Consider the following 15,412-nt stretch of genomic DNA (forward strand, 5'->3'; position numbering starts at 1 on the left):
TTCTTCAGATTTCAGCCTTAAGTACAAGCTATGTACTAAGTATATGGAATTATACTAATACCAAATGGATACATTGTATCAATGTAACACCTATTATAGCAGTTGTTAAGCAGTTTTCTGCCCTTTTGTGATTAGAGTAGCTGTAGCTCATTTTCTGCCTGTTTTGATAATTTGGGTGTCTCAGTGACAGTCAATGTCTAGCGGTCCATTTGCATGGTAGGAATGGTATGTGGTCTTCAAAGCAGATTAAATCACAACATTTTGAGAAATTGTTTCTGGGAGATGTGTTATCTTATATAAACAGTGTTGTGTGCCACATAACACTAGAGCATGACTGTAGAGCTACAAGGAGGCATTTTGCTTCTGAGTGACCAGACTGTACAGACAACACCTAAATCCTCAATTTGAGCACTATTGCTAGTTTTCCAGTATGGAGGGGACAGTGGGAGAATATACAGTGGAAAAGTATTTTCTTCAGTCCACATGAGAAGTAATTGAACTGTGTACAGTATGAATGCAAGCTCATCAGATAAAGCACTCTAGAATTTGATTACACATGCAAAAAAAGGGTTTGTTCAGACTGGTGTGGCATAGAAAAAATATTTAGTAGAATGATGGGACATCTCTTCTGAAAGAAAACTTCAAGACTTTAGTCTGAGTAAAAGGTAGTTGGAGATGATTGCTTCTCAAGTACATGATAGGTCAAGGAAAATAAGTGCTTAGGAAGAGACCTGTGACCTGCAGCATGCTGAACAATGTCCTTCCAAGCATTGGTACATTCTATCTTACCCTCTTGTAGTCATCTCTGCTTGAAGCATGTTGCTGGTATATCTTTTGGACAATGCCTAGATAAGTCTCTTCATCCTGCTCCATATTCTCTGCTTTTAAAAACCTGCCAAAGTCTGTCATCTTTATTTGGGATCCTTAGACGTTTGAAGTCTCTCCCTTTGACTTTAAGTTTCTGTAAAAGTAATACAGTCCTTTACCTGCATAGACTCATGTAAGGAAGTAAGAATTAGCTTAAATAACACTATCTCTTAGTGTTAGGACTGTTCACACTACTTTGATTCCTTTGTCAAATCCTGTCAGTCTGCCCACAGCTACCCAATTAATCAAACAGAACCAAAAGATACAGAATGTCATTGTATTTGCGATGGATATTTTCTCGGGTTGTACCAAGCGTGGTTGTGGACATCTGGGGAGAAATTATTCCCCAACTTCTTGGGTTGATCATTTGCAGTAATACAGCAGTCTAACTGCTGTTGCAAAATTAATCATTTTTGTATTACACAAGTGAAACTGGACCAACAGGGCTTCTAAAGTACCATGGTGTCCTAATATGCATGCTCCATCCCCAGAAGGAATGTTGCACCAATGCTGAGTTACATTAAACTCTTGGAAAATATGCATTGACTCCAGTTTTGCAAACAAATTATGATATACCTAACATCTCTGATTATTCAACAGGTCTTTTTTCTTACTACATAACTGATCTGCAGTTTGTGGACTGGCAGACTGGTTTGTCACAATTTATTGTGGTTTCTGAACTTCTAGAGCATTTGTCAGGCAGACCAAGTAGTGTTGGTTTCCTGAGGAAGCTTTGTAGAAGGATTCATGTGGTTGCAGGGAATTGAAGACAGTAACTACCATATAGTTCTGGAATTTTGGTCTCTCTTGTGTATGCCTGAGAAGTGTTTGTGTCTGGTTCAGTACTGGGGTTGTCAAAGACAGCAGGTGTTTCTGGCCACTTCTCTCTCTCATTGTTTTTGTTCAATGCTTATTACTCAAACTATATTTGAAAGGAACAGAGGCAAAGTTGCTATTTTAGATTAATGTATTTAATCTTTTTCCTCTTGCAAAATTCCCAGTAATGTGGTAACTTACACAGGGAGTCTGAATTTTTCCGGTCCTGGTGAAGGTTAATGGCAAACAAGAAAGTTTGGAGTTCAGAGAATTTTATGCAATGCAAGGAACTTGACATACGTCTGCCACAAAGTTTTGTTTTCCCAGAAACCATTCAGATCAGAAGAGGAGAAGTTCCTCTAGCTTTTAAAATTTATAGATGAATAATGTGTTTCTGAACTACATTAGAATGGAACTTAGCCCACTGCCTTGGTTTATGTATTTCATAGCACTTTGACTTAAACACAACTAATGTTTATGTTAACTAACTTAGATGCAGTGTAGAATTCCACTGTAGGTGCAGGACTTGGCTTTGAAAATACTCCCTATGACAACTGTTCTTTATTTGGAAACTAGAGACTACTTTTCTTTTAGCTGTTATTTTAATGGGCTTGGTAGTAGTACCAAATATATGAGATTCGGATTTGAGTTTTTGTTTGGGTTTTTTTTTTTTTTTTTTTATTTCAGTGGTCACAATGTCACAAAGTTCTTTTGCTTTGCCCTGACATTTGTAAATCCAGTGGTTTTTAATGTGCATCTACTCCCAATAGTTGCAGTGAGAATCAATCACTACAGTGATTTTAAGTGCTCTTAATCTAATTTGTTATTGTTGTTCCTGACTTTTGTGCTCTTTTTACTAAGCATTTATGAGTTCTGACTCATTCATGAGAATGTGAGGAGTTCTTCTGATACTTAGAAAACACCTGCTGTGCGGAGCTGTAATTATCAGAAATATAAGGACAAATCCATCTGTAGTTTTTCATTATGTAAAGGATGCTTAAGGACATCTGGTGAAAGATAGAGTGGTAAAACTGTATCAGCTAGTAGGAATATACCCTATTGCTACTGTCAGTGTCATGTGTTACATGGGTGAGTCTCCTCACAGCTGTGCTGCTGCTCTCAGGAGGCATCCTGGAGAGGTGAACAGGTTGGCACAAGTTAGCTCAGCATTCCCACACTGTCAGCAGGATTAGCATATTGGGATGGCTGAGCTTTCTGCCACCTGAAAGCTGCTGGATGGAATCGGTTCAGATGGTAGAGATAGAGAACTAGTAGTAGTTAGTAGGGAAAACAGAAAGAGTGGATGAAGGAAAGGGAGTATGAATTGCAAGTAAAAAAAGCAGCAACAAAGCATCTAAGCATGCTGACAGATGTAAGTGAGTGGTAGAGCCTGTGTTATATGTTTTTTTTTTAAGATATTTGTACTATAGAGACGTGAGACAGGCCTCCTTGTTCAGTTGGTAGCATTGCCCTGTGAGAATAGTAGGCTGACCAAGGCAGTGATGGACACCAGTCAGGCTTCAGGCTCAAGCAACTAATCTTAAAAACAATGCTGTGTTATGTAGTTCTGTTCACTTGGGAGTTTTCATGCTAAGCTTTTTTTGAATCTGGAAGTTTTGCCTCACCCTGTTCCTTATCCCACTCATTTCTGGTATTCTCTGGCCACTCTTGGAGCCCAAGGATGTGGGTAATAGAAAAATAGCAAGACTGTGAATAAGACGTTTTCAGGATTTGCAGACTTTTGGAATGCAAACTCCCCTATGCTTGCAGGGAGCACCTTGAGTAGGTAGTCTGTCTGTCTGTTTAAAATCTCAAACAGCATAAAGCTGCTTATTTGGGTTTTTCAGGCAGATTGGGTTCCATTTGAATCTCATTAATTTCCTATTTAGTTGTCATTTATGTTGACTGAAAATAAAAGCTGATGATGCATGGTCAAGGCAGAGCTGATCCAAGAGTGAAGTTATGGGGAAATAATAGGGGTTTTTCCTTATTGGCTTTGTGTATAATTGAAAGGATTGAAAGTCACAGTAATAGCATGTGACTTAGGGAGTAGGAATTCAGTGCCCCTGTGGTGGGGAGTGCTAAGGATGCTGAAGAAGGCTTAGATATGGAAATAACTGCTCTATGTGAATATAAGATGCCTTGAGAATCCTGGCATTTGTCCTGTGACATAAGCTCTAGTTTATCTGTGAGGTAGGATAACACCTCATTAGACTTCAATTAAGGTGAGGCATATCTTCTGATCTTACTCATCAGAGTGTAATAAAAGCAAAAGATCTTTTTATGCCCTTCCTAAAGGAAGATTAAATTAGTTTGAGAACCTCTGTTAACAAAACTTTTGCCTTAGTAAGAAAAAAAAAATTGTTCATAGTAAAGACAGTGTCACATGATGGCTCTAGTCTTGCTGTAAAATAGCAGAAGTTAAACATTTTATGGAAAGCTTCTGTAAATGGCGTCATTCAGGCCAGGCATTAAAATAATGGGTGACATGGTTTGGTTTTCCTCTTTAATCCTAAGAGCATCCTATAGTTTTTGTGAAGCTTCAGGATTCTGCAGTCAAGTGTGTGTATGTATTTGTCACGTCCTTTTAAAGTATCATCATTCTTCACACTCCATTATTAATAACAGCTCTTTTTCCCTAAGTTTTCTGAGTTGTCATTTTGTTGGAAAGTTATGGAAGGGGAAGCCAGGGGAGGCTCTAGTAGCACATTGCTTAGCCTTCAGACTCTGGGTCCGTAACACACGTTTCTGAAGCAGTGGCACATGCTGGTGGCATGTGCTTCACTGTGGTGGCAGTGCTGCTTTTGTAAAATAAAACCAATACTTTTTGTACTTGGAGAGAAACCTTTATTGTGAAGATTTTGCATGTGGATGCTCATAGAAGATGGGAAGCAAGAGGCAAAATAGGACCCATCTTCCTCTTGCAATACTGAGCCACAAATAATCTGCTAAGCACCAAGTGCTGTCATGCAAGATGTTCTTCTCGTGGCTTGCTAATCAAATTTATTTCCATTAGTCATCTGAGTCTGAGTACTGAACATGGAATGCATTTTTCCTTAACGAGACATTCTCTTCAGAACGGAAGCTGGAGCTACAAGTTTTATGAATGCTGAGATATCCATGGCAGTCTTTCAATTTTCTGCTTTTCATTGCCGAAATTCCAGTACTGGAGCTCAGATGTATAGTACTGTCAAGTCCGTAGACAAAGATTTTTTCAGGGATCTCAACAGAAATATAAGTTGCAATTTTGTTCTTTAATATATGCTGTATTGTCAACATGTTGCTGTGACATTCAACATTATTGTGAATCCTGTAATACACACTTCTATTTCTTTGGTTATTTATTTATTTATTAATTTATTTTTCCCCCTGCAGTTCAGATGGAGAAAATGGAACTGATGAAAAAAGAAAGGTTGGAAAATCACCCACTGTATCGCTTCAGACCCCTACCAGTGAAACGGAGTATTTTGATGATCGGAAAAAAGTTGATGTTGATAGGTAATGTCAGAAATACTGTCAGTTTTCTTCTAGTAAGATAATTAGAATGGCTGCAACCCACTTCAAAAGCTAGACTGAGTAGCAATATTTATCAGATATCCTAGGGTTAGCTTGCACACTATGCAAGTGAATTGGAATCCAGGCATCTTCCTTAGTTGCTCTGTTACCCATTGCAAGCAGATACAATAGCATTTAGACCCTGCGCTGGTTTAGTTCCCTTGTTCTAGGAAAAGATATATTGCACTGTTTGGTGCCACTGCTAGTTACATTCCTTTCATAATCAATTTGACAGGCAGTCAAACAGAGCTGCAGTTTTAGTCCTGGCCTATTTCCAGAACACTTTCATGCTGGAATATTGATTGCACATGGTAAAACATAAGTTTTAATTTTGGACTCTGTGCCATATATTGCATCAGACTTTTTTAATGTCCCCACAAAGACACTCGTTCTTTTTTTGTTGGAGAACTGGAATGCATTTTAAGTGCTTCTAAAAGAAGCTAAAATCCCACATGGAGGGCTTGAACTTTTGCATCCCTTTCACTTTGTCAGCTGAACTATCAGTGCAAAAGTCAGTGGTCAGCCTGACACTGTTGTTTTGACCACAAGGCAAATATTTTAAAAAACATAATTGAATTTTATGAAGCATCTTTGAGGAAAAGGTATTTGAAGGAATACATTATCTTTTTTTTTTCCCCCAAACTTTGCCATCTTACCTCTCATATGCTGTAATTGACTACTTTTGGTGAAGGCTAAACATAAGATTTTTGTGAAGCTTGCAGTTTGTTTCAGTTTGACCTGTACTTTACATAAGCACACAAATACGTGTACTCATATATTTTAGAGTTTTCTTCTATGAGGGACTGCCTAGGATATGCAGCCGGTTTCTCTGCTGTCTAAGTCAGATTGCTATACAATCTCTTTCCTGCTTTGTTTCCATAACACTCAGGGTTTTTCTTCCTCTCACTCATATTGTGCAGTAATGGAAACTTTTGTAGCACCTTTATTTCCCTACTGTATCCTTACCACAACATATTTTTCAGGTCATTTAGTGTGAGTCCTGTGATATGTTTTTTAATTCTGCTGTTCAGTTTGCATCTGAGGACTTCTGAAAAAGAGCTACCTGATTTTATTAGTATGTTAATATGCATTTATTCTGTGCCACATAGATCTCAGAGAGAGTGTTCTCCTCTTTGTGATTTATGAAAGTTGTCCTACTTCTCTGCTTGTTTTTCTGAAGAATCTGTGTCATTGATTCGTCCTGTATCAAACAGGCAAAACTGATTTTCCCAGCCATTCCACAGAGAATTTGATCTGTACTTGTTTTTTTTTTTTTTAAAGTTGGTTGAGGTTTTGTTTGGATTCCCAGTATAAATGGCTGGAGCTGTACAAGTACAGCTACGTATACAACTGGCACTCAAAATTCCATTTCATTTCCTATAGGGTAGCTGGTTGTCTTAATGATTTCATTACACTACATTATACAGTTCATAGCCATCCTCTGACTTGTACACCTATTCTTCTTTGTTGCACTTTTCAAATGAGCTCACAGCTTGTTTTACAAGTTCATAGCTTTCTGTACACTGCCTTCCACCTCAACTACTAAGCTTTATATCATTTTATCTTGAATTGCTCTGTTACCCATTGCAAGCAGTCACAATAGAATTTACTCTGAGCTGACTTAGTTACTCCGTTCCCCCTTGAATTAGTAAGGAATGTGCTTGCTTAGTATTAGTATTTCACATGTTGCCCAGAAGCAAAGGTGAAGCTAAGCAATGTGATAATTCATTAAGTTGGAAAAATGTTTTGAACTTTTTGTATTTCCTTAGCAACTAGTTGGTTATTTAGAATACCCCTTCTAAATTAAAAGGAGACCTTCATCAGACTGTCGCAGCAGACTGATGCAGTTTAAGAAAAGATATGCTTCTCTTTATCTCTGCATAATCATTGATGATTTAGATAATTTATCTAAAGGATTATTATGTTCCATGAAAAAGCACATCCTGTTGGTAACTTACCAAGACCAATGAAATGGGGCCAGGCTTACATCAAATGCTTTAAATCTTCAGGACCAAGAGCAGCACAGATAGTCCAGTTCTGACAATCAAGAGTGACTCCAAGATTGAAAGGAAAAAACGTGCCTCAAATCAGGTAAGACAGAGACTCGTCTGCTCACATAGAGTAAAAGTAAACTACCATGACAGGGCTTTTGTTTAGCAACACTATAGTTTATGGTTGTATAAGGACGCAGGTTCCTTTGTCATCAGTGTATTAATGTCTGGGTAAAGCACAATATAGCCTTAATAGCCACATAGAAAAAAAGGAGGATTTCTTGCAAAACAAGTGGACAGAATGGGAAGGTGTGTGGAGGACAGGAAGTGGAGCAGGTCACTTAATTATCAGACTGTCTAATAAAGTGTGTTTGGTTTTGTTGTCGGGCTTTTTGTTTTTTAGCTGAAGGCAAACGCACACTTTCATAAGCTGTTTCTAGATGTTCCCATTGATGAGCCACTGAAACAAAGTAAGTATTAATCCCGTGTTGTTGTTGGCTGTGGACCCTAGATAATGTTGTTACCAAACAAATATGGTGATGTATAAGAGGAGCTACCTAAATTTTAAAAACTTTTAACTCCAGTTGATTAGAGCTACGGGGCCTTGATCCACATGCAATGGGCATTTTGTTGTAATCTTGGGAAACTTAAATTTCTGCATGTTTGGTATATTTGGAAATTGTACCCCACTTTGCCATTCCTGGAGAGTAGCCTAATGCAGTATTTTTTGGTACTGAATCTTCCTTAATAAAGATGGTACTTGAGACAGCATTGGTCAAGTGATTTAGCTTGAGTGCTTGAGATTTTGCTGTTGATGATGTTTTAATGATGATGTACATATAAGAAGGGAATTTTACACAGATATGTGTAGCAAATGCTTCTTGAAATGAATGCAGGGAAGGTGGTTCATGAGTGAGATGGTTTGTTCAATGTCTGTGAAGTAAAAGCAGTATTACTTTACATGTGTTACATCTCTATTAGACATCTAGTTTAGACAACAGCCATAGAGATGGAAGTTTAAAGACAAAAACCTTTCATTAAGCTCTTCACATTTAAGTAATACAGTTACCTAGAAGTTAGTATAGGAAGCTAGGTTTTATTCTCTCAGAAAATATTTTTGACCTTTGTAGGCCAGTTGCCTGTTGCTATTCATTTTATTAATTTCAGTTGTCCTTCAAATACTTTGAGTCTAAACTTAGGCCTGTGACATCTTCTGAGCTTGTCAGTATTAATTAAACTTACTGAAAATTTTGAGGTTTGACAATGTTAATCAAAAGGTATAAACTTAAACGTATCATAGCTTTGTAAAAAGAACAGAGTAGAAGCCAAATTGGCTTGGCTTGGGTTGTGATTACATTCAAGATTATAAAATTTCTGTTTGTTTCAGGCTTTACCTGTGCTCTGCAGAAAGAAATTCTGTATCAAGGAAAGTTATTCCTTTCTGAAAACTGGATTTGCTTCCATTCCAAGGTTTTTGGTAAAGACACTAAGGTTAGTAAAATGTTTTTGTATAGAATGGTAATGCTGTTCTTAACAATTTTTTCATCACCAGAAGTTCAAATTATTGTGCAAAGCTAGAATAGTAATAATTCCAAGTTTTATTGAATACAGTCACTGTTTATAAGTGGTGCTTGAAATATAGTCTATAACTGAACACTATTTTTATTAGACATTGAATCTTTTGTTTAAGGACTTCATGTCTGAAAAAACAGATGAAAGGATCTGACAAGCAGCAGTGAGGGCATTGTCAAACCCATGTAACACAAATTGCAAAAATGTTTCTCTAGGGTTAAGTACATTAAAGAGAAGGAGGAGGAGCAGGAGGAATGAAGGCTGAAAAACATTAAGGGCTCCAAGGCTATAGCTGAGGCACTGGAAAGAAGGATCAAGCATATTTAAGCATTTAGAAAGGAAGAACTAAAACTGGCTTTTGACCTGAGTAGCAAAGCTCTCTGAAGGATTCTTCTAGCAGTCCCATTTTGCATAAAAAGAGAACAGGATAAAAGAAAAACAAGTTGGCAAGGTTTTTACTTGTGAGCCCAGTATGCAGATCAGAACTGAGATGTGGACTGTTGGGAAGATCATAAATTAATCTTTCTTGGTGATTCACGTAAAGCTTAGTACCTCTGAGGTGAATTATATGCATAGAGAAAAAACAAAGACTTGCTCTGTTGCTTCAGACCTTTTGGAGTGCACTTTGTTTACATAAACTGCTTTGGTTTTGACCTCTTCTGAGGAAACAGATCAATTTGCTTCAAGGATTTCTTTGGCTTCTTCCTTTCAGGTGCATCCTGGAACAAAGTTCCTGGTTAGATCCAGTGAATTGAATCCTGAAATCAGTTTAGGGGTTGAGATTATCTCATTTCTCTGTGGTAAACTGTTTTGATGGTTTGCCATCTCTTGTTAAAGGGCTTTTTGTAAAGTGTAATAGGTTTATAGAATGTTTAAAATTATTGACAGCACATTTCCATAGCAACCTTATGGGTTATTGTGTTCCACTACTTGCCCCAGGACTATTGTTGATTTCTGGTTAATGGATTCTACTAGTCATAGACAGTGTATATGGTGGATGGTGTATATGTTGGTGAAAGCAGTATGACACAAAGCAAAAAACAACTGGTTGACTACTGTCATTCAATATTAGTAACGACTATCTTTGCAATTTAGTAAAATTTAAGCTGCTGTACTAGCAATCTATATTATCTTATAAGATATATTGTACTCTATATAATCTTATATTATATACATATCCAGGATTATTGTATTTGCCTAACTCACTAAATCTCTAGGCTTTTCAACTCACTGTCTCCAACCAGGTTTTTTTTACCTTTGTAAATTGGGATTTACAGGAAGAGCCCATGCAGAATATCTGAAGTTAAATACTCTGAAACTTAGTAGATGTTACACTAATGGCATTGGATGTAAACATAAAGAAGGAAGGAAAATTGAGAACTTTTCAATGTAAATGTAGACTGCCTCCTTGGTACACAAAGGAATCACTTGAAATCAGCAGGTGTGTCAGTATTGTGTCTTTCAACCTTGCTGAAGGACAAGCTGTTTACTCACCTGCTTGTTGCAGATCTGTAAATGGTGTGAAGACTTTTATGCACATTATTCAACAAGCTTTTCTTGTCTGATATGTTCTGAAACATTTGGTTTCTAAACAAAGAAGCATAGCTTTAAGATTGGTTAATTTTGCTGATCTGCATTACACTAATCCCATAGTCTTGTGAGAGCCAGAAGGGATCAGGAAAGGAAGACACAAACTAGTGTCTGGGTTAGCATTTTATAAAAGCTGAAGTAAAAGTAGTTAGGTATGGTTTCAGATTATTACTATTTCTTATTTTACATTAAATAATAGTATTCAGAAGGGCAGTAGAGACATCTTTAAATGGTGAAGGTCTGGCTTATCCCAGTAGCTGGGCTGGCCCCTCGGGAGAGAGCGTGATGCAGATTTGTATGCCAGTATTGGGATTCCAATGCTACATTGATCTTGTTTCAGATTAGTATACCTGTGCTGTCAGTGACACTTCTGAAGAAAACCAAAACTGCCCTTCTTGTGCCAAATGCTCTGATCATAGCAACAGTGACAGATAGGGTAAGTACTGGTAGAGGACAAGGTATTTCAGTGAGAAAATACAGAATAGAATCTCTGTTTGCCACATGCCCTCTGTAATCATTCATTCCCTTTTTTCCAAGAATTCATAGCACCAGAAGAAAAAGCTGAGTCAGGAGGTGCATGCATTTAGAGTTACCTTCTTTGTTAGCACCTCTGTCAGTGTTCTTCCGTTTACTTGTATCTCCTACCTAACCACTCATACCTTAGACACACAAAAAACTGTTGCTTACAATGATATTCAGAAATTGTAATTGCATCAATCAGTAGAAAATGTGCTTATCCTATGAGCAGTTTAAGAAACAATGCATTTTTATTGCACAAATATTTTGTGGGTGCAGGAGACAGTACATAAAAGCAAGTTTGGGATTTTGTTTGGAGTTTTTTTAAGGGGTAGGTAAAACACGGCATGAAAAATGTTTTTTAAATGACAGAACAGATCTGGAGTATGCTCTTGTTCTACATGTTAACTTTTATGTACCTGTTCTGTGTTCGTGTGATAAACATCAAGTGATAAGGCTTAGAAGGACCTCAGGTTTCTCCTGCCATACTAAAGTTCTTGAAAATTGTTACTTCATTAGCAAAATCACCAAGTTTTATTTAGATAAGAGGAAGACTGTCTTTTGCAAACAGTCATGGAACTTTTATTTTGCAGTACATGTTTGTCTCACTGCTCTCCAGAGATACCACCTACAAGCTATTAAAATCTATCTGTACACATCTTGACGTAAGTACTAGTGGCAGTGAAGATGGTATGTAGCTTTGTGTTCATTATTACTGCTATCTTGCTGTGAAATGGTACTTTCTGCTTGTGTTCCTTGTTAAAAGTTCTGCTTTTTTTCAGGATACAAGCATGGGCAACAGTCCAAATCCCTCTTCTGCAGAAAACAGCTTCAGGGCTGATCGCCCTAGAACTCTGCCCCTGGTAAATGCCTTAGAAGTTTGTTCTTTTGTTGCATGGCATCTTTCATTGCAAGTACTATTTATAATGCCCGAAGAAAAGAAACTGAAGAAAATCATGACATCTGTTTCTAGAATTTCCACGAGTATTTAATAGTGGAAAACAGTTGGAATAATTGGCATTATTATCCATGGCGTACAGTTTATATACATGCGTACACTTTGGATTTATTCAAGGTCTGTATGTTCTTCGTATCTCTGTCTAGCAGTCAGATTTCACTGTACTAACATAAAGTCTGCCATAGATAGTTTTTGCAGTGTTTCTAGTAGCAAACCTCTCTTCTGTAAAACTCTGTAAAACACTCATCTGAAAGAGCTGTGAAGCAGCCTGTGATGACAGAGTCTAAGTCTGCGAACTGCTCCTGGACTTCACAACTTTAACTTAACAGTCTTTCTTATAGACAAGGCAGGAGATGAAGCTTGAATTCTGGTGATCTTATGGAGCTTATTTTTTAGCTTGATCTCAACATGTTGATAACAGAGATTGTTCCTAGTTAAACAGTTCTAAAGCTTTGATCATTTGTTCAGATTCTAGAGGAAATTAGATTGTTTCGATTTAGAACAAAGCTGAGACTTTTTGTGTTTCATTCTCCCCATCAGGATTTCAACGAAGATTACTCTGATCTGGATGGAATAGTGCAGCAGCGTAGACAAGAGATGGAAGAGTCCAGCAGCACAGGCTCACAGACACCGGAGCTGGAGTGCTTCCAAGGTGAGTGGGATCATGGAGCCCCAAGAGAAGGAGAATGGACTAGTTCAGTTTTGCTTCTGTATCCCCTTCTGATGTGGAATCTAGATTCTCCATGGTCCTGGAGAATTGCCAGAAAGGAAATTTTGAGATCATCCTCAAGGCCTCAGTATCTACATTTCTGTTACTATGGCCCTCTGTAATCCAGACTCAGGCAATGACTTAGTCATCAGCAGATCTAAATTGTCGCTACTGGTTCCAGTTGCTTAGCCATGTGAACAGAAATAGAACGTAGGAGCTGCTCATGCTTTAAAACCCAAAGGAAAAATGAACAATCAAAACCCATTTTAAGTAGTTCATGTTACAGTGCAACTTCTGATCTATACTAATAACACTTTGTACTGTGGTGGCTTTTGGTCATCAAGGTTATTTTTGACATGTTTTTGGTGGGGTTTTTTAAACGTTCATTTTATTCTTTGCAGCTATTAAGATATTTGAAGATACCATCCAAAGTCGTTATTTCTTTACCACACTCTTTGTAATCTCTTGTCTCAAGTTCTTCACCTAACTAGCAGCTGTTCTGATTGAAACTCACTTCATAACTCATACTTCATAACTTCATGAGTACAGCAATACTTGTTTTGTGTAGCTCATGCTGAATGTTACTGTGAAAACCTAGAGTGTTCTCTTGTATAATTAATATATATTAAGATATTAATGTGTTTTTTTGCTGTTAGTACTCTGGGTTCCATCTTGACTATAATTTGTATAAGAAACTGTTGAAAGATACTGTCATTTTTATAGTAGTTCTCTATCATGTTATTTTTTATTAACTCTCCTTTTTGCTCTGTGTCTTTTGTTCAGCAGAATGATTTGGAGTTATTTGCTTTCATTGGTATTTGATATTTACTGTGCATCTGTCTTTAACTATGTGGTGCTGTTCATTAAATTGTGGTATCATCACATGCCACAGAAATGCTTCTAAATAATGCTTTAACTTGTTGTGTTACTTCCTGATGGCTAGTAACTAGCTCAAACCATTTATTTTTCCACAAATGAAAACCAATATCCAGGCAAAGAACCATCCTAGGAAAAGGAATTGAAAGCAGTGGTCAAAGATAGCACATCTGTCACTCATGGTTGTTTTTTGTACATCAGTAGAGCAAGTCCAGGGTAAACAGCTCGAGCATAAAACTGAGTGTGATTAGATTTTTCTGTTCTATTTCTTTCAAGATACCAGTGGCATTTTTAAAGACAGTCAGGAAAGGGAGTTTTAATGTCCTTTTTAAAGTAACAATGCACTATCCTCATTTGGTGTTGCTATTAAAGTAATTTGGAATCATTACTCTAGCAAATTCAGGCCTTTTGAGAGATTACTTTTGTGACTATAATCTTCTGCCTAGAAATTCAGTAGTAGCTTTCAAGATCTTCATGGGTTGCCATATTTTAAAAGATCTGGAATATAAATGCAAGATACATCATCTTCTTTCAATCCAGGTGCTTCTTTTTATTTAGTGTTGATGTGGAATTAGTATGTAAACTGTTTCAAGGATACTAAACCAACTTCTACTTTTTACCCAAAAGTACAGAAATGCACCTTTTAATATTCTCCTCTTCCTCTATTTCTTGACCAAAATGAGCTATCAGCAATTTCCTTTAATTTTGTATTTCACCTTTATTAAAATTCTTTCTTTTCCCAGATTATCACGTTGTTGAAACAGAGACTCATTTGAAAGTTTCCAAGCCAGAGGCCAAGTCTGTTCGTTCAGATGCGCATAGCAAACGTGGGCCTGATGGAAAAGCCCGAAACAGTCCTCGAAATGGTAAGAAATCAAGGACAGATCTTCAGCTGGAATGATCTGAGATAAGTTTGCATAAGTATGTCAGTTCACATAACATGGAAGATCTCTTTCTTATTTCTCCCTCTGCATCATCTGTTGAATTCTTCAAAACACTGTTTATATTCTGTGGTCTGCTCTGCTCAAAGTAAGACTTGGTTTTTTCCATTGCAGGCCATTCGGAAGCCTTCAGGTTCCTCCACAAAGTGAAGTCCCAAAAGCTCTTATCTCTGAACCATGTACTTGTATTTTATGCAATTCTGTAAGTTAGCAATAACAAGATTGTCAAAAACTAGGATTTTCTTACGTTTACATGATTGATATAATGTAAGCATGATGGATATAATCTAAGCTTTACTTGAGAAAAGGAAATTATTGGGAATTGTGGTCTTTACACTTCCCAGAAATGTGTATATACATATATCTATATAAGCCTGCTGTGACAGGCTTATACTTAAACCGGCCATTTACTTTTAAAAGCAAAGGGTCTTTTGATTCGGAAAATGTTAAAAGTGTTGAAGTACTTGCAGAGGTTCCTTTTTCATGCCACTTAGCAAACACATACTCAAGGTTTGAGATTTTCATAACTGTCTGAATGCCATTGATGGTATTCCTGAAATGTTTCTAAGAACAATACCTTTATTATTGAATACGTGCAAGTAACAATTTAAATGGCTTTTAACAACGAATTTATCAGGTACTGCCAAAGTTTCCTTAACTGATACACTTTATTTTGCTCTCTTACAGTGTTTGTGTTTTAATACTTTCTACCTTCTACATGAGATATAAAATCAGTGTCCTGGAGGAACGCCTTATGTCCATGACGGCCTTTGATTCGCATATTAAGGAGTAAGATAAACTCTGGAAAAATAGTGGGGATTTAAAATTTCTTTCCAGAGCAATGATTCCATGAAAAAGGTGTAACTTCTGTCTTCAGTCTTAGAGTAATTTGATTAGTTTGTTAGAAACATACTTCACGCTCTTTCAGCTAATACATCTGTCTTGCTTGTATAAAGCTTTGTGTTGTCTGTATACCATTTAGAAACTGATAGCCTGTCTTTCTGAAATAAAAAACCTCACA

General features: G+C 37.1%; 1 protein-coding gene across 5 annotated transcripts in view; it reads left to right on the top strand.

Annotated features, from left to right (window-relative positions):
• Window positions 1–15,412, top strand: part of GRAMD2B (GRAM domain containing 2B) — a 41,354-nt gene that overhangs the window by 20,190 nt on the left and 5,752 nt on the right. For all 5 annotated transcript variants that reach the window (XM_068177437.1, XM_068177440.1, XM_068177441.1 and 2 more), the window contains exons 2-12: window positions 5,059–5,181; window positions 7,248–7,329; window positions 7,633–7,699; window positions 8,617–8,720; window positions 10,732–10,827; window positions 11,501–11,572; window positions 11,690–11,770; window positions 12,406–12,517; window positions 14,194–14,316; window positions 14,506–14,593; window positions 15,079–15,180. In XM_068177437.1, the coding sequence (XP_068033538.1) occupies window positions 5,059–5,181; window positions 7,248–7,329; window positions 7,633–7,699; window positions 8,617–8,720; window positions 10,732–10,827; window positions 11,501–11,572; window positions 11,690–11,770; window positions 12,406–12,517; window positions 14,194–14,316; window positions 14,506–14,593; window positions 15,079–15,180 (1,050 nt within the window). The remainder of the gene's footprint in view (window positions 1–5,058; window positions 5,182–7,247; window positions 7,330–7,632; window positions 7,700–8,616; window positions 8,721–10,731; window positions 10,828–11,500; window positions 11,573–11,689; window positions 11,771–12,405; window positions 12,518–14,193; window positions 14,317–14,505; window positions 14,594–15,078; window positions 15,181–15,412) is intronic.

Source organism: Anomalospiza imberbis, chromosome Z (genome assembly GCF_031753505.1).
Source record: "Anomalospiza imberbis isolate Cuckoo-Finch-1a 21T00152 chromosome Z, ASM3175350v1, whole genome shotgun sequence".
NCBI classification, from domain to species: domain Eukaryota; kingdom Metazoa; phylum Chordata; class Aves; order Passeriformes; family Viduidae; genus Anomalospiza; species Anomalospiza imberbis.